At 32.5% G+C, this 21,106-nt stretch overlaps 1 protein-coding gene across 12 annotated transcripts in view; it reads right to left on the reverse strand.

Moving 5' to 3' along the window:
• Positions 1 to 318: 318 nt before the first annotated feature.
• Positions 319 to 21,106, reverse strand: part of BIRC6 (baculoviral IAP repeat containing 6) — a 190,377-nt gene continuing 169,589 nt past the window's right edge. For 10 of the 12 annotated variants that reach the window (XM_023537786.1, XM_011372105.2, XM_023537790.1 and 7 more), the window contains 6 exons: positions 16,589 to 16,806; positions 14,769 to 14,930; positions 12,609 to 12,686; positions 6,901 to 7,089; positions 3,379 to 3,513; positions 601 to 1,462 (listed from right to left, as the gene is read on the reverse strand). In XM_023537786.1, coding sequence (XP_023393554.1) covers positions 1,283 to 1,462; positions 3,379 to 3,513; positions 6,901 to 7,089; positions 12,609 to 12,686; positions 14,769 to 14,930; positions 16,589 to 16,806 — 962 coding nt within the window. In that variant the 3' untranslated portion in view covers positions 601 to 1,282. Of the gene's footprint in view, positions 1,463 to 3,378; positions 3,514 to 6,900; positions 7,090 to 12,608; positions 12,687 to 14,768; positions 14,931 to 16,588; positions 16,807 to 21,106 lie in introns of those variants that run through there. The other 2 variants (XM_023537784.1, XR_002783251.1) reach the window with 2 other exon arrangements.

A 21,106-nucleotide genomic window follows, 5' to 3' on the forward strand; every position in this document is an offset into this window, starting at 1 on the left:
CATTATGTGTTTGAGAACCTTTGATTTCCTGGTCACATATTGTTTGTCCCTTCTTCATCCATGTGTAAGGAGCTCTGTACCTTGTAGTTCCCCTTTTTTCTTGAGAGAGCAACTCACTGTTCAGGATAGTTTCTCCTGGTCAGCTCCAGAGCCAGGGTTCCCACACACTGTCAAGAATCACTTTAGCTTTTATTTTGTGATAACAGGTATTGGAAAAATATCTTTTCCTTTCCCATGCTTAGGTCTTGAAAGTGTCCAATTTTTTATAAAAATAGCATTTCACACATGGCAAACTGTTTTAGAAATAAGACATACTAATACGCCTAAGTCTTTATTTATTTGTCTCTAGGATTAATTTGCATGAAAATGAGCCTAAATGGCAGGTACAGAATATACTGTAACAGCACCAGAAAGGTACATCCTCTCTGCTCTACAGAGCCTCGGTGTTTAATACATACATGTGACTTCAGTAATAAAACCAGAGTCCAGGAAAAAAAGAGCCCTTTAGGAAGAAAATCAGTTTAAGAGTGACTTTTCAAATTGACCTTTCCTTTTCACATACTTAAATTCAAATAATGGATACATTCACAAGCCCAAATGTTGGCGTAGAATAAAATCATGTTCATTTATTTTTTTCTGCATCTTAGAATTAGAAGGCATAAAATTAAATATGTTGAATGTAATAAATTCATCCATACAAGTGCAAGTCTCCAGCTATAATGCATTTTATGGCAGATTTATCATTTTAAAAATGTACCAGTAAATCAAAAAAGAGGGAGTATGTCCATTTAACTTTTATTGAAGTGTATGTAGGAGGTCTTCTGAAATCAAATATATGAGCATGAAGATATGGCCAAACATAAAATCTATCAAATTCAGTGAAAAGTTGCTGACTTTAAATAGTAGTTGTAAGAATGACCAATATATATTCTTTGTTAACAACCTCTCACTCTACAGTAAAAAAAAAAATAAACATTCAGTAAACATTCTTTCCTAAGGTAGTTTCCCTTATATATCAGTGATTTATCCATTTCTTTGTATACACAAATTTGTTCAACATACCAATCAGTGGTTCTCACAATTGAAAAATAAAAGCACAAAAAAGTTTACACTCTTGTACAGGTAAAATAAAGATCACCTTGAATTAAACTGAATCTCCTTAAGGGCATTGTATAGTTTCAGTTTCATTACCTATTACATAATTAGTTTCTTACATACAAATATTGACATATTTGGCTTGTGCTTCAAAGCCTTGTGTCTATGAAGTCCATGTCAATGCAGCTCATAATTTGAAGTCACTGGGGAGTTCGTTACTGCTGCTGGGTTTGACCTGATCGTGCACCAGAGTCTCCTCAGCACCTGCTGTGGCACTGCACATCTCCGAGGCATCATTGGCATCAGGGTCCAGGCCTTCAGGACAGGGAAGTTTTAGCAGCTCTTCCCGGAGCTGAGCAGTGTGACGCTGCACAGGGGAAAATGAGTGAGTTTAGAACTGTGAACTCAGGGATTTTAATACACATCATCTGAAGGAGGAAATGAGTTTAAAATAAAATCTAAAGCATAGTCCTACATATATTTATTGAGCACTTTCCTGATACTAGCTATTATACCAAAGAGTGAACAAAATTGGAAAAAATGTCTCAAAATAATTGATGTTGTCAAAAAGCCCTGAGTACTATGTCTGCAGACCTTAAGCCTGTACAGAAACAGCAACAGATGACTTACAGGATACCATTCATTTGTACATAGATTCTCTTAAATGAGAGTAACCTCTTGACTTGTAATACATGTTGCCTCTAGTTAAACATTTTTGAGAGAATTCATGGCAAGTCCATAAATTAAAATAAACCCACTATTATTTTAGTGAATGAAAACCCAGTATTTACCGGGTACTAAGCCCTATGTAGAATGTTTGTAAAATGTTTCACACGAATTGTCTCAATGTCACTTACGGTTCAGAATAAACCTTAGAAATAACTATCATCAGAATTTCTTTTAAACTAAGCTTAAACTTGGGATGTTACAAAAGCTTATACTGAATCATCTAATTTAAAAGTCATGGCAGACTTCTTCTATAAAGTGAAACTAAAGCTGAAAATTGAATGGAAGTAAGCTACTGAGCAAATGAAAAGTAGAGTGAAAAATAAGCATTTGTAAAGGTCTGGGGGAAAGAAAGAGATGAATGAACAGAGAAGTGAGCCAGGTCACTGGCTTTGAGATCTGGAGAATGAGTAACTTTAGGAGAATGGACGTTAAACTGCAAAAGGTTAATTAGTGAGAGGGTGGTTTTACAATCGAGGCAGAAGTTAGTGCTCTAGTTTGACAGTAAAAGAGAGAAAGAGTTTTATAATAATAGGGACAAAATAAAACTAGCTTGGGGATGCAGCAAGTGTTAAAGAGGAAAATGATTTCCTTTTTAGAAGTTTTTTAAAATGGAAAATTTCAAGCATATACAAAAATGGACAGAATATAAACTCCCACGTATTGTTCTACATGGCTTCAACAATTATCAACTCACGACCAGTCTAGTTTCATCTATACCCCCCAATACCTGCCCCTTTTCTTTTTGACACAAACCTCAGACATCATGTGGTTTTTCATTCATAAATATTCCTGTATGTAACTCAAAAAGACAAGGATATTTTTTGAAACCATACTTAAAAAATGAATACATCTTTATTATCATCATCCTCTCATTTTAAGTGAAGACAGTTTTAAAGTGAGAAGGAAAAGAACCAGTAGATGTGGAAAAAATTGAAGATAAAAGAGGAAAGATAATTGGTGGAGAATAAAAGGAACAGAGTTAAGCAGGGATGGATATTATGAAGCAGGGAAAATTCGGTGGTTAATGAAGGAATGAGTCCCATATAGAAAAAAAATTTCCCAAACCTTCCTATTTTACATTTCCATTTTGTGAATGCCCAAGTTGAAAACAATTGCTCACCTCCCCCTAAACAAGGTTTATATCAAAGACACTTCCACTAATGAAATGTTGGAGGCAATACAGCTACCACCTCCGTCATTACTCAAAGTAATAAAATTCCAGAAGGTCAGAGGCCTAGGGAAAAGCTAAAGGAATAAAAATATGTCATTTGCAAAGCACATGTGGTGTCATCACCTTCAAACAATTGTATAAAACTCTGTACAGAGTTCAGCCCCTGTATCGATTTTTAATTTTAAGAACTGTCGATTCAATGTCAAAACTGAGCGTATCTTTTCTATAGACTTTTGGGTAGCAATTTAGGCCTCTGAACTTAAAAATTTTACGTTTCTTTGATTCTCTCCCACCCTTTAGCATCTGGTGGCCATGGTTCTGTCAATAAATATACAACTCCTCTTTTAAAGCAACCAAGGGCTCATGTCAAGAGACTTACTCACCTTGAGAGCTGCTGCATGGTGAGACATAGTTCTGCCCACCCGCTTATCACTGCTGTACTGCTGGATGTCAGCAATCCACTCCTCACACTGGGCCATGATCTCAACTCTTTTCAAGTAAAAATGTTTGTGTATAACCTTAAGAATAAAACAAATGACAGAACAAAAATATATTCAGGTAAGAAATTAAAAAACAAAATGTGTGGCATTACAAAGAAATGAAATTTAAAAGATACTGCAATGGTTTTCTCTCCATAAAACTCAATTTAATGAACTCTATGTAACAGGGAAAAATCAGGTTTATGACATCAGATGACAGGTGTGGAAATGCCCAGTTCTATAGCAGAAAATAATACCCAATGCTAATCAGATATTCAAACATTAATCCTAGTCAGAGAGAATAAGTCATATATAATGCAATCTACTCAAAAGGTGAATGTAAGTGAACAAATAAATGACCAGCAGAGAAGAACTAGAAAAGCATTGACAAGAGAAAATATGTCAAAATTTCTATCTTTAAAAGAGAACTCAAAGAATACCTAGATAAACTAAAGATATTCCAAATGTCAAAGGCATTCAAAACAGAGCCCTAAAAAGGCACTATTATTACTTTCTTAACTGTATCTTCTGGTTAACTAATGGATAGGATTTTATGAAGTTAAATTTCCTTCTAGTAATTGTGGTTTACATTTGGGATAAAAAAAAAAATCTCTTTGAAAATTTAAGTATAATTTCTTCTTGTGTAAGTAGAAATCTGTTTCTGACAAATTTAAGTTAGAAAACAGATTTGGAAATATTAAATCAACCTGTAAATATTATTCTGTGTTCTGGGTGAGCTGATACATTGTCTAATGAAGTTATATCCTCTAAAGAAAAGGAAATAATACCTAGATGGGAAAAGTCATTGGGAAACCCTGGGAATGGACGTAAAACACCAATAAGATCCTATTACACTGAACGGTTATTGCATTTTGATGCACATAGGGATAAACAGTGAATAAGACAGAACCTGACATGAAAACCATGATAACTGCAGAACCATAGGGGAAGTGAGTGCACCAGAAAAAAAGTACTTAAAAAAAAACAAACAAAAAATTTCAGGGAATTCAAAGAAGAGCGAGTCACATCTGATTGGGAAAATTAGGAAAGCACTCATGGACAAGGGATGTCCCCTTTAATATGAGCTAGCTTCTAAAGGATAAGGATTATTGTTTCAAATTATACTTACTTGCTTCTGGTAAAAGTCATCCCCCAACTCTGAATTCCCTGTATTAACGGTTTATTCTTCCAGAAAAAAAAGGTTTTTATGCATGAACCAACAAATTATACATTGACTGAGCATATGTACTTATACATTTTCTTCGATACCTTTTAAAATTAAAGTTTAACATATACAGAAAAGTGCACAAATCATATGTGTACAATTAGACACATTTTCCCACAGTGAAAACACTACTATAATCTCTATATAGATAAGAAACAACATTACCAAGCCTGCCAGAAGACTCCCTCTGCTACCTCTCATCATTCATTAATCCTCATTCAAAGGAATATATTATCCTGAATCCTTCAAGCCTAAATTAGTTTTACTCTTTTCTGAATTTTCTATAAATGGAATCATATGGAATGTACTCTTTTGTGCCTAGATTCTGATGCTCTATGTTGTGTTGATGGTATTTGTCCATGTTAACGTGTGCAGCAGTTTATTCATTTACACAGCTGTGCTCCATTTTATAAATACTCCATAATTTGTTTATTCATTCTGTTGATGGACAATTGGGCTGTTTCCAATTTTTAGCAATTATGAATAATGCTATGAGCTTTCTCTGTACCCAATATGTACACAATTGTTATTGAAAATATACCAAGGAGTAGAACTGCTAGTCATAGGGCATATACTCAGCTTATCGGATCCTGTCAAAGAGTTTTCCAAAAAGGCTATACCTGTTTATATTCCTATTGGAAGTGTATCTGAGTTCCAGCTGCTCCCACGCATCCTAACATTTGGTCTCAAAAGCCTTTAAAAAGTTAGTGATGCTGAAAAATAAATAGGTAGGGGCCAGACAATGCAGGGCCTTGTAGGCCACGGTACAGACTTTGGGGTTTCTTATTCACAGAGTGGGAACCAACTGGAGTGAGATCATCCGATTATGTGTGGAAATAATTGTAGAGGGACAAAAGTGGAAGCAGAGAAACCAGTCAGAAAACTACTTCCACAGTCCAAGCACGCGATAATGGTGGCTTGAAATAGACTGGCCATGATTAAGACAGTTTTACCACCAAGTTTTGATTGTGTTTTGAAGAGTGGAACCAACAAGATTTGTCAATAGAGTCAATATGATATGTGAAAAAAAGAATGAAGTCACAGATGATTAAAGTTTTGGGCTTAGATGATGGTGCTTTTGCGGTGAGAGGGAGGAAGGAAGAAATAGGATTTCAGTTTTAAACAGTGTTAAATATATTTATCCTTGTGTTCTGAGTACCTAGTGCAGTGCCTAATAATAGTTTACATTCAACAGAGCTGCAAAATAAATAAGTAACCTAAGCTTGAAGGAAAGAATATTGTGCTTAAGAGCACAGATAATTACATATTTGTTATTTCCTATAATATTAAGAAAAGTGATTGTCCATAGCTTTTCAAGGTAAAATGCAAGCCTTTCCAAAAACAAAATACCCAACTTTGTCAAAGTGTAAATTCATTTAGTAATAACAAAATGAAGGAAGAAATATTCTTTCTATATTCCTTCAGAGTACATTCATCAATGCTATTTGATAAAGAGGAGAACTTCAGGTATGTTACACATAGTAGTCACACATAATATTTGCTTAGCTATAGTAAAGATCAATTTTATGTCAGGTAAATATGCCAATTATTCCCCTAAAACACTGAGTTTCTAGCACGATTAAGCAATTGATGATCAAGGGAAATAATTTAAAAAAAAAAAAAATATTTCATGACAAAGTTAAAGTAAGATGTGATAAAGTAATCGCATACTGACAGGTGAGAAAGACAATATTTTACTTAGACTATTGAGGGACAACTAACCACAGAAAAAGAGCCGTGCTTCAGGACATGGTGAAATAAAATCACTTGATACTATCAAGACAGGTTTCAGAAACTTCCTAGGTCCAACTTATCCCTGAGGAAAATACCTTTTCTTCAATATTCACACACAGATATATTAGTATCAGGGCAAAGTTTCTATTTGCAAGATGACTTAAAAAAGCATCTTAAATCTAATAAATTTTATGAGAAATATTTTAGTAATATACCTAGACAGCTGCTAGTAGAATAACTATTAAAAATAAGGAATTAATAAAACGGTCCCCAAATATAGTCAGACGCCTTTTAGGAAGTAGGTGGTTTTAAAATTCATCTCTATTACATTATTACTGATTTATAATAATTAAGCTGTACAGTTTAGTATACTGAAGATAGTCTAAATATAAATGCAAGTACAATACTAATAAACTATATTCCATAATGTCTTTAATAAAGTATTTCATTAATTTTATTAAATATACCTCTTTAAAACATGGTGAAGGGTTTCTGATTTGTTCGAGCATTGCCCACTTAACCGTTGCTTGTCGAATGTTTCCATCATATTCTCGAGAACTCTGTGTGCCACTGGGAGTGCCTCTAGACCGTTCATATCCTGGTTCATTAAAATAAGGCTCAGCTACTAATATAAGGGACTGAACAGATACCAACACCTGAGGAACAAAGAAATAAAGAATAGTTATAATGGGAAATTTTACTAGCAGTAAACCCATATCTTGCTTTATCTACTAGGAGTCTTTTAATATATGCTTCCACATATTTTTATCACCATAAAATTGATGTCAATAATGATAACATTAAAATACTTTATTAAAACAAATTAAAATAGGAACAGTAGTCTTATATCTTATGTTTTATCTTCTTGAATCCTTGAAAATAAAAATAAAAAAAGTCTATTTCCTAAAATTGCTAAAAAAACATTAATAAATATCGCATATCAATTTAAACATTATTATGCTCAAATTGTTCTTACTCTTAAAGAGCATAAAGCTAATCTTGTACTCTTAACACTCATTTGTAAGGAAAACTATGCATTAGGCACTCTTCATTTTTATCCCAAAGAAAACTGACTTCTTCCACAATAACACAAAAACCTTATTGCTGAAAACTCTTATTGGCAAGATGACATGGCTCTAAGACCACCTCTGATCCCCATTTATAAAACAGAAAGCTTTTTTCTCCAGATGTAACCATTTCTTAGCTAATGTAACATTGCTACCTAATGTATCTATGTAACTAGCTAATATAATATCTTTGGAGGCAGGAAAACATTAGATACCATCTGCCTGCTTCATAAATCAAAAAAGAGTAACAGCAATTGGACTTTTATTAGATTATTAAAACAATGTCACAGGATATATTTTCTTAGAAATTTTTTAATGTATGAACTTAACACTTGAAAAATATAACCTAAGAATAGATAAGGTTAAACATGAACTAGAGTGACAACGGTTTTGAGGGGTCAACTAGAGAAAAAGAAATTTAACCTGTATAATTCTGAGGCAAGAATCTCCTATTTTTTTAAAGTTTCTGAAACCAAATATATCATTGAAGGAATGTGATTTTCCTATGGCTATATACTTCCGTCTTTCACATCTGCACTTGGGAAAGTTATTTCCAGGACACAGTTATTAGTTCCCTTCCCACTCCCTCTTAGTCTTCCTCTTCTATTAATATAAGATCCAATCCCCATTTTTTGACAAAGGCAGAGAAAGAATTTAAATTAAAAACCCATCACAAATCTATAACATAGGACTCGTTTATTTATTTAACCTCACCTTCTTTGAGACAAAACATAGTTTCATAAATCTCAGGCAGTTGAAGATTCAAATATTTAAGTTTCAGATTCATAGCATATTTGGTTTAAAACGGCTAAATGAAATAAAGGAAACTTAAAGATTGGATGTTTTGCATAGGCAACTCAGAAAATTACAGATGAGAAATAAATTTGGGTGTAAATTATTATCTGCATACATTGGACTATAAAGTTTGCATCATCAAAATATCAATATTACTTGGAACTAAATTCAAACAATTTATAACATGGGTTTCTTTATCATTGGGTGACATTATCATGTATTTACTTTTTAAAGGCATCTTCTATTTACTTTTTAAATATTACCTTTCTGGAAGTATATAAATGCCACTTTATTTTTCTTCAGTGTACTCAACTATTCATAATGTCGATTTTATGGAATTTCTGGAGCCTTACATTATATAACCTGTTATGTCATTTTATTTTACAGCATATTTTATTGTAGCCAATAAAACACTGAGCATGAAAAAACAGTAAATTAATAAATTCTTTGAAAAACAATTTCTCTTTTTTAAAAGGATTTAGTTTCAATTATTAAAAATAATAGGATTTACCTAGCTCTGAGAAAAACTGTATAATATTTGAAGTCAGAGACCACAGTAGGCAGAGTAATATATCCCCTCAGAATTTATTTTTTGGTCATCTGTAAAATAAGGATAATACCTTACATTATAGGATGACTGTGAGAATTAAATAAACGTTTTTGTTTTTGTTTTTGTTTTCAGGGAGAGGTAAAGTAGTAGTGCTCTAAGTTTAATTAATACATGGTAGCTATTCTATCTTAGAGTAAAAATGACAGTAAGCCTCCAGAAGATAGTAAAATGTAAAACAAAATCACTTCCGCTCTAAAAGTATTTTTATCTAAATAATAGGGGCATGCAAAAAAGCAGCAAGTATGAGTTCTATTTTAATCAACGAAAATTAATTAAAAGAGCTACCCAGATTCAAATAAAAAAACAATAGTATTTATCATAGCTACATCTTGCTAAAGTGTTTTCTTAAAATGAGTTGAAAATGGAGGGGTAATTAGCCAGAAAATACTCACTGCATTCCATAGTATATTATATACATATGATTATATTTATGTTAACTTAATAATAAACAGAATATATTTTCATTCCATAACGTAGGTTCACCAATTCTTAGTCAATTCTTTGATATTTTCGTAAAGTCAAAGTGACTTTTACTCATAGGCTGAATTTACTGTCTCTCCTTCATATTAGCATCCACAAAACTGCAAGAAGTTCTTATTATAATTTGTTCAAGAACTAACTAAATCAAGACCATATAACGGCTTCCTTTTACTTTGTCAAAACAAAAATTTTAACCCTGTTGTATGGTCTTCTACCAGGCCACTGCCACTCAACTGGTTAGCAATATAGTATCCTACAATTTCGTATATGCATTTGGTCACTAGATTCCTACCACTATCCATTCTCACAACTATTCTTATCTTTAGAATATCCACCAGATTGCCACATTCCTCCTCCTATCCTACTCTCATTAGGAATTATTAACTTCTGATTTCCTGTATTTTCATGTTATGTCTGTCCTGTCAAGGATTTAATTCTTTGACTTGGTACAGTATAGCAGATATTTCAAAAACAGGAAAGTACAGAGAATGCAATCTAAAACATTAATTTGCAATAAGAAATTCTATCATGATATTATAACATCTTTGGGAGTGAAAAAAAGGAACACTCTTAATTAGTAAAATGCTTTAAGCCTTTCAAAACAGTAGGTACTTGCCTGTATGGAAAATTATGTTATTGAGTAGGATTGTAATTGGTGGCTGATTCTGGAACTTTCCATTTAAGAAAAATGGTAGTATGTATTTAACATTTATTACCATTTATAAGTGGTTGATTATCTGAACCATTAAATATGTTTAACTCCTCCTGCATATAACATCTTTATTAACATCCAATTGGAACAAACTACTTACAAAGTATTAACAGGATATCAATAATTTACGTTCACTGAAGCAACCTTAAAAACCAGTTACACAGGCAATGCCAAAATCTGGTGTTACTAATAAAATGTAATAATTCTTGCTGACAATTCTAATAAAATGACTTTTCACTTTAAATTATGTAAATAGTCAAGACTATACTATGCTACTACTAGACATGAGACCTACGGCATAAGACTAAAAACTGTGATATTTTTATGCAAATAAATACTCCTTTAAGAGTCTCACTAGTAAGAAACAAAGCAATTCTAACAATGCTTGTCACTATTCAAAATATTTTGGGTATTTCTAAAGTTGTATATAACCTTTAGAAATATTTGTGGAAGATTTTCAATCTGGCAAAAGTACTTTTATCTTTTGTGCACGTGTGATAAATAAAAGTGTAAAACATCTTGGGTCTCAAAATCTAACTAAAAAGAAATTAATTCTTCCTAAGGCTGTGTAGTCTGCTTCTAAAAGAAGTTTCTAATTCATGATAAAAATATGCAACAAACTAGAAGAGGGGAATGTCCTCAACACAATGACGGGAATTTATGAAAAACCCACAGCTCACATCATATTCAGTGGGAAAGGCTGAAAGATTCGCCACCGCCTACCCCCCTACCCCGCAAAGATCTGGAAGAAGACAGTGCTTCTCAGTCTTGCCACAGAAAAGACAGACCCTCCTCTCGTTCCTGACCAAGTCAAATTCATCACAAATCTAGAAACCTAAATATATGAAATATAAAGAAAGTCATATACTAACAGCATTATTTATAAAACTAAAAAGACAGAATTAAAATATTTAGTTAACAATGGAGAAAATAGTTCAATTATAGTATAAAACTCAAAAGATTATTATACATAGCAATTAGAGATTGTAAAAATGTAATTTAAAAATGGATATATGCTCTAAGGTTAAGTGAACAGAGAGGTATACAAATAATTTATCTGTAAAGTATGTATATTATGATTATGTAAACTATGTATATGACAAAAAACCTTAAAAGGAATAGATAAAAAAAAGATCATTTTTATGTGTGGTAATTAAGTTTCCAAACTTGTGAAATTTAAACTCTGAATATGTTCCTTTATTTCACACAATTTTTGGTATATAATATAGATATATAGGCAATATAAAAGTTGAAAGCAAATCAAATTTTAAATTAAAAAACTGTGAAAATTAATTATAAATTTATTTTTAAAACTACATATATTCAAATAAAATTCAAAAATTGATTTCAATTTTCAGGTAAGTCTAATGTAGTTCATGAAAAATAGATATCTCTAAATTTCCTGTCACAGTAAAACCCATCATAAGCTTAGTTTGTATTGACAAGAGTAACACATGTGGAAAAAAATCTTTTAAGGTTTTTTTTGGGAAATAACTGACATAATTATTTCTAATATGAAGCAGTTACTTTTTGCATGAATCACATAAACTCATTTTTTCTTGGTCTCCATACTAGCAAAAAGAAAAAAATTATATTATAGTACTATTTCTCTGATTCATAGTTTGCTGTAAGGTCTTTTCAGAGAATTAAAAAAAGTGACAACCTAAAAAATTATTTTTCATATATCCTTTCACCTAATTCAAAATAAGTATGTAAGAAAATAATTCTTTCAGGGTAGGTCAACTTTAATAGGCTTATCTGGGGATAATTTATGGTAGTCTTTCTTAAAATAAATACTAAACTGTAAATGTGAGTTTAAATCATGTAGCAACAATAATTTGTTTCCTTAAAAAACAAACAACGGAATTAATTAATATTGTTAATATGCTTATCTGTGCATTTCTTTGCTGAGATTCTGAACTATTAAGATAAAGCATCAGCTGATGGGACATGATATAACACACACTGTTTTATGTGCTCGAAGTGTTCTGTGGAAAGTAATATATAAAACTCAAGACTAAAAAATGTGTCAGTTGTTCTGCAAAATAAGAACTACAAATTCCAAGTTTCATTAATTCCACAACAGTATTTCTGAGCCTCAAATCTATTAACTAGATTACAAAACTATATCATATGTGGAGAGATACGTAATACTAATAGTTTACTAAGTTCCATTCACATGTATCTAAGCCCTACAGTTACTGGGAAATGGGATAATCTGTCTTATCTTGTTGCATCATAGTGTACTTTAAGGTCAACTTGAGAATTTTTTAAAAGTCAATTTTGACAAAATGCAATTTCTATCTTATGCCCTAATTTAAGATTTTAAATTCCAGATGAGACTCCACTGTAATAACTGCTCTCCTCTACATCTATTTAATATGCATTTCCTATCAATTTCTTTTTGTGTGTATGAGGGGTTATTATGGTTATTCATGTCACTGAAAATTCTTTGTTAAACATAGATAGTTCTTCATTTTCTAAGTGAAGCTGTCAGAGAAATTTGTTTACTTGCAAAAAGCTTGAGGTCTGAGGGTTCCACTTCTCCTCTGGTCTCCCATGCCACGTATTTAAGATGCTTAAACAAACCTGAGGAGTAGGGAAAACACAAACAAAATTTAAGGAGTACATTTTAAAGCAAGCTGTCACAACTAGAAGTAAAAATGAAATGCTATTATGTCAAAGTATCTCAGGTTTATGACCCCAAACAAAATCCTAAGGGTCTGTCTGTTAAAAACAAATTGGCATCTCCAGATGTGATCCAAATCTGTGACAATTTCATCATAATGAAAAATGAATCAGTACCTATTAAAAATTAATATGAATAACATATTTTTAAATCTAGCCTCATACAAACATGGAACTGGGAAGGGGAGTCCCTGGAAGGGTCTTGAGGATTGCCAAGACCCTTCTGGAACATACTTTAGGACACATTAGATATTTGTTTATTCAGACGGCAAGAATGAACTCAAACTATCTAACAGAGGTCAACTGGTGATTATAGGAAAAAGAACCAGGACATTATCTATTCTTGTAAACTAACAGTTGCACATACTGGGCAAAAGATTTGGAAAATAAGCATTTCTTTAAAAAAAGAGAAATCCATCTCCCTATTCTCTCAATGCTCTGTAAAAGCAATCATGTGAAATTCATTTAGTAGGTAATTTCATTAATATCTTTAAAACACTTGTATATGAATGGCTTTGTGTATTACTTAAAGTACTGTCAGACGTACCATCTCATTTGATTTTTAGAGCATCCCTGTGGCTACCAATGGCAAGTATTCTTATCCCTAGCTATAGATCTACAACTGGTAAATGTTGTTACTAGCGTGTAATAAGAAAAAAATGATCTAATTCAGAATACTGAACTCTCAAGCCCTTACCCTCTTCACCAGTAAGTCTTAAAAAGTAATTTCTCAATTAAATGTTAACATTTACACTTAAAACTCTAGGTTCCAGTCTCTTAAGTAAAGTCAACATTGCTATTTTCTTTACTCAGTTATGAAAGACTTGTTCTTTGCTATTCCAAAGAAAGTAGGTCTACCTGTGGTTAAATCTCCTGCAATAAATCCAGAAAACAGATTCCAGTTTTTTTATTTGAGCTTATGAAATAGAAAAAAATGAAACTTGTATGCAGAGATTTGAGGTAGGCTGCACATTTTGAAATTAGGAAGGCAAAACAAGGGAAGACTAGGATCATCTTTAATATATCAGATCAGCTTCTAGAATCATCAAAGAAGTGTCTGCCTGTGAAGCCTATAAATTTCTTCTGACCTTCTAGTACTTTTTTTTTTTTTTTTAATTATTATTTATGCCTACAGCACCTGGTCTTCCTAGGTGGTCTTCCATCCAAGTACTAACCAGGAGCAACCCTGTTTAGCTTCCAAGATCAGACATCGGGCTTGTTCAAGGTGGCATGGCCGCAGACCATGGACCGTGGCTCCACTGGGGTGCGAACCCAGGACCTTTGGCACGTAAAGCAGACATGCTAACCGCTACATTATGGAACCACATCCCTTCTAGTGATTTTTAAATATTAAATACTCTCAGTATGGAATTTATTGTTGAAATTCCATCAGACTGTCCAAAATTACTTTGAAAAGTGATGACTGTTCTTTTAAATCAAATTTTAAAACGTTTATTGTCAAATGAAATAATTTGTATTGTATCTGTTTGTCAACGTTGTGGGGGAATGATAGGAATGCATCTTCCTATTTATAAGAAAATATTTTAAAATCAAGTTCACAATTATATATATCATGGAAGACATAGATGGTTATGATAGCAAAAAAAAAAGTTAGGATATGCAAAAAAGGAACATAGAGTTGACAGTACCATGCATTTGCCATTCATCTATCTTCAGGAACTTGTGAAAAGATAACTGGAATAGGAGATACGAAAAGCAAAGTGAGAGGCAAAGACAGACATCTGGCTCTATCATCTACATTGTGGAGAAAGCTCTCAATTGGCCAAGGAATGTGTTAAATAAGTTAGTCCCTCAGTAACTTCTTAAGACTGTACGTGCTTCTTAACACTGCTGCGTCTCTGCCCTTTTTGGTTCTTTCTCTCTCATTCCTCAGGCTAATCTTTGCATATAGAGAAGAGAAATATGAAGATAGCAATGTACTCTGGAGATAAGATAACCAAAACAAAAGACTGATTACGTTACCTTGCCATCGTTATAAAGGTTTGGATTGAATCGCACACTATGACCACCAGTTGTCTCTAGATTCACAAGAGGGGGTGAACTGGGATAATCTTGAGGAAAATACACATCAAACTCAAAGCAGCCATTTGCATAAGGAGTGTCTGCTGGACCAGTTATCAGAACCTAGAAGACATATACGAACACACAAAAGCCAATGTTACTTATTCCTAAACACAGCCATTCAGAAAAATATGATCCAGCAGGAATAAGAACAACTTTCTTACTTCCCACACACACACACACACACACATGCGCACCTATAGAATGTGTTAAAAATGAAGTTAAAAGTTAAAAATAAATATAGGACTAAGATATGGTTTTAGATTAGAATTAAAATAATTTGGTTTTGGTAAAAATAGGCTATTAAAAGGGAGATGACTTATTGGCAGGATGAACGCTAATCTTAACATCAAATATCTTTTAAAATATTAAGCTACTTTTTCTCTGAGAGCCTTCTTTCATAATGTTCTCTATAGTATTTTCAACAATTTGAGATTCTAGGTATATTCACTATCATATCTCAAAGGTATGAGGTTAATTTTCTGCTTTAAATCTTCAGATAAATTAATGTTTTAAAAAATAACTTACTTTAAAAAATAAAGTAACTTATTTTTTTAATATCTTTCTCTGGGATGAGACAAGTATGTAACAGAAATAAAAGTTCTCATGTGACAACTTATGACAAAAAGTTTCTGAGAGAACAGTAGGTGTTTCCCTTAGGATTTTTGGTAGTTCAAAAAACAGCAGAAAACCCAACAGTGAGTGTCAGAAATATTTAACATATTTTGTTTGAGTCAATTAACAGATATTTGCTGTGTTAAGGTACCAGCAGCAAAGCCTCTGGTCCCAAATAGTTGTGTGTGAAGGCAAGTGGCACTAGAGTCTCCAGCTGTGACAACTTTGATTTATGCTTTGGGACTCCATGGTGGGATCCTTTATGTTAGCTTAATGCTTAAAAGAGAAAAAGTCACAGGTTTGAACTTATGTGGTCCAGTTAGTGATAAAATACTTCCTTAGGCAATCATCCTATAACTGGCTCTACTGTTTGTTTGTACCAAGGAACAGGTAAGAGTGTGGCCAAATAGGCAAGGCTGTGAGATTTCCACTGATAAATTAGGCAAAAGAGCAAAGTAAAAAAGTAAGCAAAGAACCTTCCTCAAATCAATAGTTTCAGCTGTGTTTCTAAGGTCAACAGAATATTTAACCTATGAATTAAATCATAAATGTAAACAAAACCCACCTCACCCCAACGCCACATGTCAAACCTTTAAAATTTTCCTGTTGCAACAATCTCTTGGAATTTAAGACCAGATAGCCAGTGTTAACACAAAGATGCACATTATTTATTACTGTACTACCATTATTTAATCTATAGACCTCCTGGATCCCTAACTATATAAATTTCCTAGAAAAGAAAATAAAGAATGATTTTTGAAGACAGTATAAAACTTGAGAGAATTATCTTGGACAACAAGGAAGAAATCCTTTAACTTTTTTTTTCCACAAACCAGCATTAAATCCTTTGATACCACGTTCTACAACTATGATAGGCTGCATACGGCCTTTGCTCAGGAAAGTATTTTGGTATTTTCTTCTAAATCTTTATTTTAAATAGTCTCATCCACATACTCTGAACTAACATTAAAAAGATGTCCTTCCACTGAGGTCTAGAACGATTAACAGATTTTTTACTGTATTTATTAAAATTTATGCTATATCTAGTGCTTTGTATGAGTATTCAAATAATTAGATTAACCAAGGAGATAGGAAGTTTTTTCTACCTTCATGATATCAAGCCGCTCCTCATCACAGCGCACAAACACACTAGAAGATGATGAAAGAGGCAGTGAGGTTGAGAGTGTCACTGCTTCCTGGGCAAGGCGGCGAGCCCTGGCAGCACTGTTTGCATCGTTTGCATTTTTCACCTGAGACATGTAGTGGTAGTTTACTTTAAAACCCAATTTCCCATCTTCATCTTCAGAAACCATCTCAAATGTGTCTATATAAAGAAAAATTATTTTTAATCTACAATGTGGACATGCTGACAGATTACATCAAGTAACTGACAATGCAAAGTAGATAATTATTTCTTAAAATGAGTGGTATATAATATTTTTGCAAAAATAATTCAGAATATAAAATGTCAAAAGTATTCTTATTACATTTCATTTTTTAAAAATAGAGTAAGTCTTTATATATTTGCATTGATTTGGAGTCAAAAAACAGAACTGCCAAGCTGAAGTTTACTCGTGCATTACTTCTGGAATTTAAATTAGTAGAATAAAAGAATATTATTAGGGTAATCTAAATACTTTGACAAAATATAATTAGTGGGCTAATTCTTAACCATTTTTTTAGGCAGATTTGGAAGGATTTAGGCTTACTCTTTACTTATAAGCTATATAATACAATAGGAAGAAAACGGTGTATTTAAACTTTATCTGTAATTCAGATTAAGTCTACCCACTGATGGATTAAAACCAAGGATACTGAAATAAATCATAACGTTAAATCAAAACCACCTACTAGGGCAAATACTGTCATTAGAAGCAATGATAACTTCTTATCTTGTATTCACACAATTCTAAATATATGGGAAAAATACTAAAACTGTATTATAGTTAGCAGCATTATTGCAGTAAATTTTACCAAGAACTTACTAAGTACAAGGTTCTAGCCTAGGTTGTTTGGGTTAAATCATAAATATGAAACTATATCTGCCTTCAAAGAGCTTATAATCTAGAAAAAAGGCAAAGACCTATAAACAATGTAACAGGTCTGTGCACTATGGTATTTAAAATAGGAGTGTCAATCTTTAACAAATTTTTCAAAGAGAAAAAGGAATTTTGGTTCATTTCTTGTAGAACCTATCGCCGATTCTATACAATTAAAATCTAACTTAAGCAATACTGAAAGCTTTCTTTATCACACAATACATATATATATCTATTATTGATTAAATGTACTATGTCTCAGCAATTCTATTGACTAGTTTCTATCAGTAAACTTGTAAACTGGAGTTATTTCATCTGCCCAAATCTGCTGCCTTTCATATGCTACATGGGCAAATTTCCTTTGAATTTTATAAATAGCAATCCATCAGACAGAAACACAACCCCATTCCCATGCCTGGAAAAAAGCTTTTATATCACATATCTATAACAGAACAGGGTCTACCAATATCAAAATTTTATTAATGTATTCAATCAAAGATAATGGCTAATTGCTAAAAATGTACATCTTGTTTGACTTAGTGATTCTCTATTAATTTGTCCTAAAGAAATAATCAAATATTTATATGCAATTATGGCCACTGATATGTTTGTTGCATGTGCTACTGAAAAACTGGAAACAACAAAGGTTATTGGTTAAACAAATGACGGTATATCATATGATCGAATATTAGGTAGTCAATAAATACCAAATTATGAGAGAATCATGATACTGGAAAATGTTTAATAAGGTAGAAAATGCAGTTTATTAAAAATTCTCAACAGAAAACATGTATTTTCTGAATTACTTAAAAGTCAATGGGAAGCAAAACAGTATATTTAAAGTCATATCCAACTTCCTGTGATATGAAAATCTTTTGACTGGCTAACATTAATCAAGGGTTCTGACATGTGACACTGAATTAATTAGAGGTAATCATTTTAAATCAGAACCTCTCATGCATATAGAAGCATAAACATTCATGTTGAAATGAAAATTTCTGTATTGAAAGAACTAAAGAATATGTAGAGATGAAATGTGGCTGAACACTTCCAACTACATGAACCTTACGGTGTATTACATGAACCTTACGGTGTATATTTTTGGATAATCCAGTAAGGAGCCAAAACCTAAACTCAAATAAAATACTTAATTCCAATATATACACAAACACATTTCAAGAAACTTTTTCTCTAAGAATCTAGAACAAACTTGCTATTTTCCCAATAGAAGGCTGGTGGTTTAAAATACTTGCACAAATTATTTCACACTCTTCGAAAGGCAGAAATTAATTCCCTTTCCCTGAGTATGGACTAGACTTAGAGACTTGATTCTACTGAATAAAGCAAAAGCAATGGTATATTACTTCTAAGACTATGTCATAAAGGCAGTGTGGCTTCCTGTTTGTTTTCACTGAGAAACCAGATGTGATGTGTGAAGACACTCAAGAAATGCTATGGAGAGGCACGTGGCAAGGAGCAGAGGCCTCCTCTCGGTAGCCACATGAGTGGGCTTAAGTACAGTCTCAAGACCCAGTCAAGACTTCACAACTGAAACTCCAATCAACATTTGACTGCAATGTCATGAGACACCAAAGACAGAACCTGTGAGCTGAACCATTCGTGAATTCCTGGCCCATGGAAACTGTAGATAAAGGTTTTAAGCATCTTAAGTTTTGGGGGTAATTTTTTATGCAACAATAACTAGTAAAAAACAATATGATAAAATATTATAGAAACTAATGAGAGTCCAAAAAGCTATAAACAATCCTATTAATGCTTAATCGAATTCATATAAACCAAATAAAGTATTTGGTTTTAATACTTACAAAAAGGAATTTTCAATAAAATGATTCTTCAGAAGTATTGTTTAAAAAACATGCTAATATACTTAGAGTGAAAAGAAGAAACTAGATTGCTAAACTGAATGAGGCAAAATGCTGTAACATTATTAGAAACTAACCAAATCCCAAACCAAAGTTAAAAAGGAGAAATCTGCTTGACAAAGGTTATAGAAAAATTTCTAAGAGAAATAAAAATGGTATTGTATAATATGAGAATACAAATAATGGTTATATCCTATAGTCTATAGTGTCACCTCAGTTTTGATAAACTACGACAGTAAAAATGGAAGAGAAAAATAATCACTTTATAAAATATTTCCAAAAAGCCAAAACCAGCTTTTCAATGATAAACTAAGATTATACAAAATAATCTCAATTTATATAAATTTTTGGCCCCCTAGCAAGGAATGTTTTTCCAAGTAGGAGACAAAATCTTGGCTAAAAGAATCACTTCTTCTGTCTCCCCCACCCTTTTCCTGACACCTTCCACTCCTGGCTAACACTCAAACACTGAACAGGAAACTGAAGTTTGCAAGTTATATACACAAAATCAGAGAAAAAATATTTAGCACAAAATCTAAAACCCAACATAAAATTAAGAACCTAAAAAGCAGATTAAATCTAGTTATACCCAAAGCTTTGTGAGTTATGAAAGATTAATAAATCCAAAGCTCAGTACTATCAGCAAGTATATGTGGTTTAGAAAATGCTATTTAAAATCCTGGACCAGAAACATGACCATGGACTGTTTTCTATTCCCTTTTACCTAGTTCTGGCAAATACTAGTGCTATATCTAATGGGGTGAGTGGGACACAAGCAACTGATGCCCTTTTGACATCCCTACCAGAGTATACAGGGTTTATTTTTAACTTAGCGATGCTTTCGGGTGTTTCCCAACAGAGTTATTGTCCACTGACTTGAGGCTCAAAATTCTGTTCCTTTAATCTAGAAATAGACATTAAAGGTTTCAATAAGTATGCACTGTTACCTAGTTGGGTCAATTCACAGACCAAATCTTTCAGAATAAAAGCACAATCAGAGAGCCAATAAAGAAGCAGAACTAGTTTCTTTAGGCTTTCTGAGGTGGAGGAAGGGAAATGGGGAAATGTCTTTTGGGGAAACAGACTGTCACGAATTGAAAATAAGATGTCACAAAGTGAAAAAATGTATGGAAATATGAAGCTAAAAATAAACCCACTCAACATGTGATTTTTGCTCACAGCTACCAATAGTTACCTTCAACTGTATGCAGACAAACTGTGTGGAGGTCTACATCCAATATTTAACTTTAATACGATGCTATGAACGTCTTGACATATCTCTAGTCTAGGGTTTTATTCTAGATGATACTGTGAATTTAGTTTCAAGAAAAATTTGTAACAAAATACACTAATCAAATTATCACTATAAAAATTTTGAGAGTTTTTTACAAATGAAGTCTAAACTCAGCATATTCTTCCTGATAACTGTGATGCTGAGTGTGGCTTTCCCTGATAATTCTGTTTATTCCTTTATGTGATACTTTCCCTTAAACATGTCTCTGTTTCACTTTTATATTCGCACAGCATTTGTTCTTACTGTTTTGTAACTTAGTGTTTTGTTACTTTGGTAATCATTTATAGTTATTAATATAATATTGAATGAACTTAAGGTTTATTTCACTTTCCTGAATTCAAGCATTTATTAAACAAATGGTCAAAATCCATCAATGGCTGGCACAATTATCCAAAAACATGTATCCCT

This window comes from Pteropus vampyrus, unplaced genomic scaffold (genome assembly GCF_000151845.1).
Source record: "Pteropus vampyrus isolate Shadow unplaced genomic scaffold, Pvam_2.0 Scaffold200, whole genome shotgun sequence".
NCBI lineage: Eukaryota > Metazoa > Chordata > Mammalia > Chiroptera > Pteropodidae > Pteropus > Pteropus vampyrus.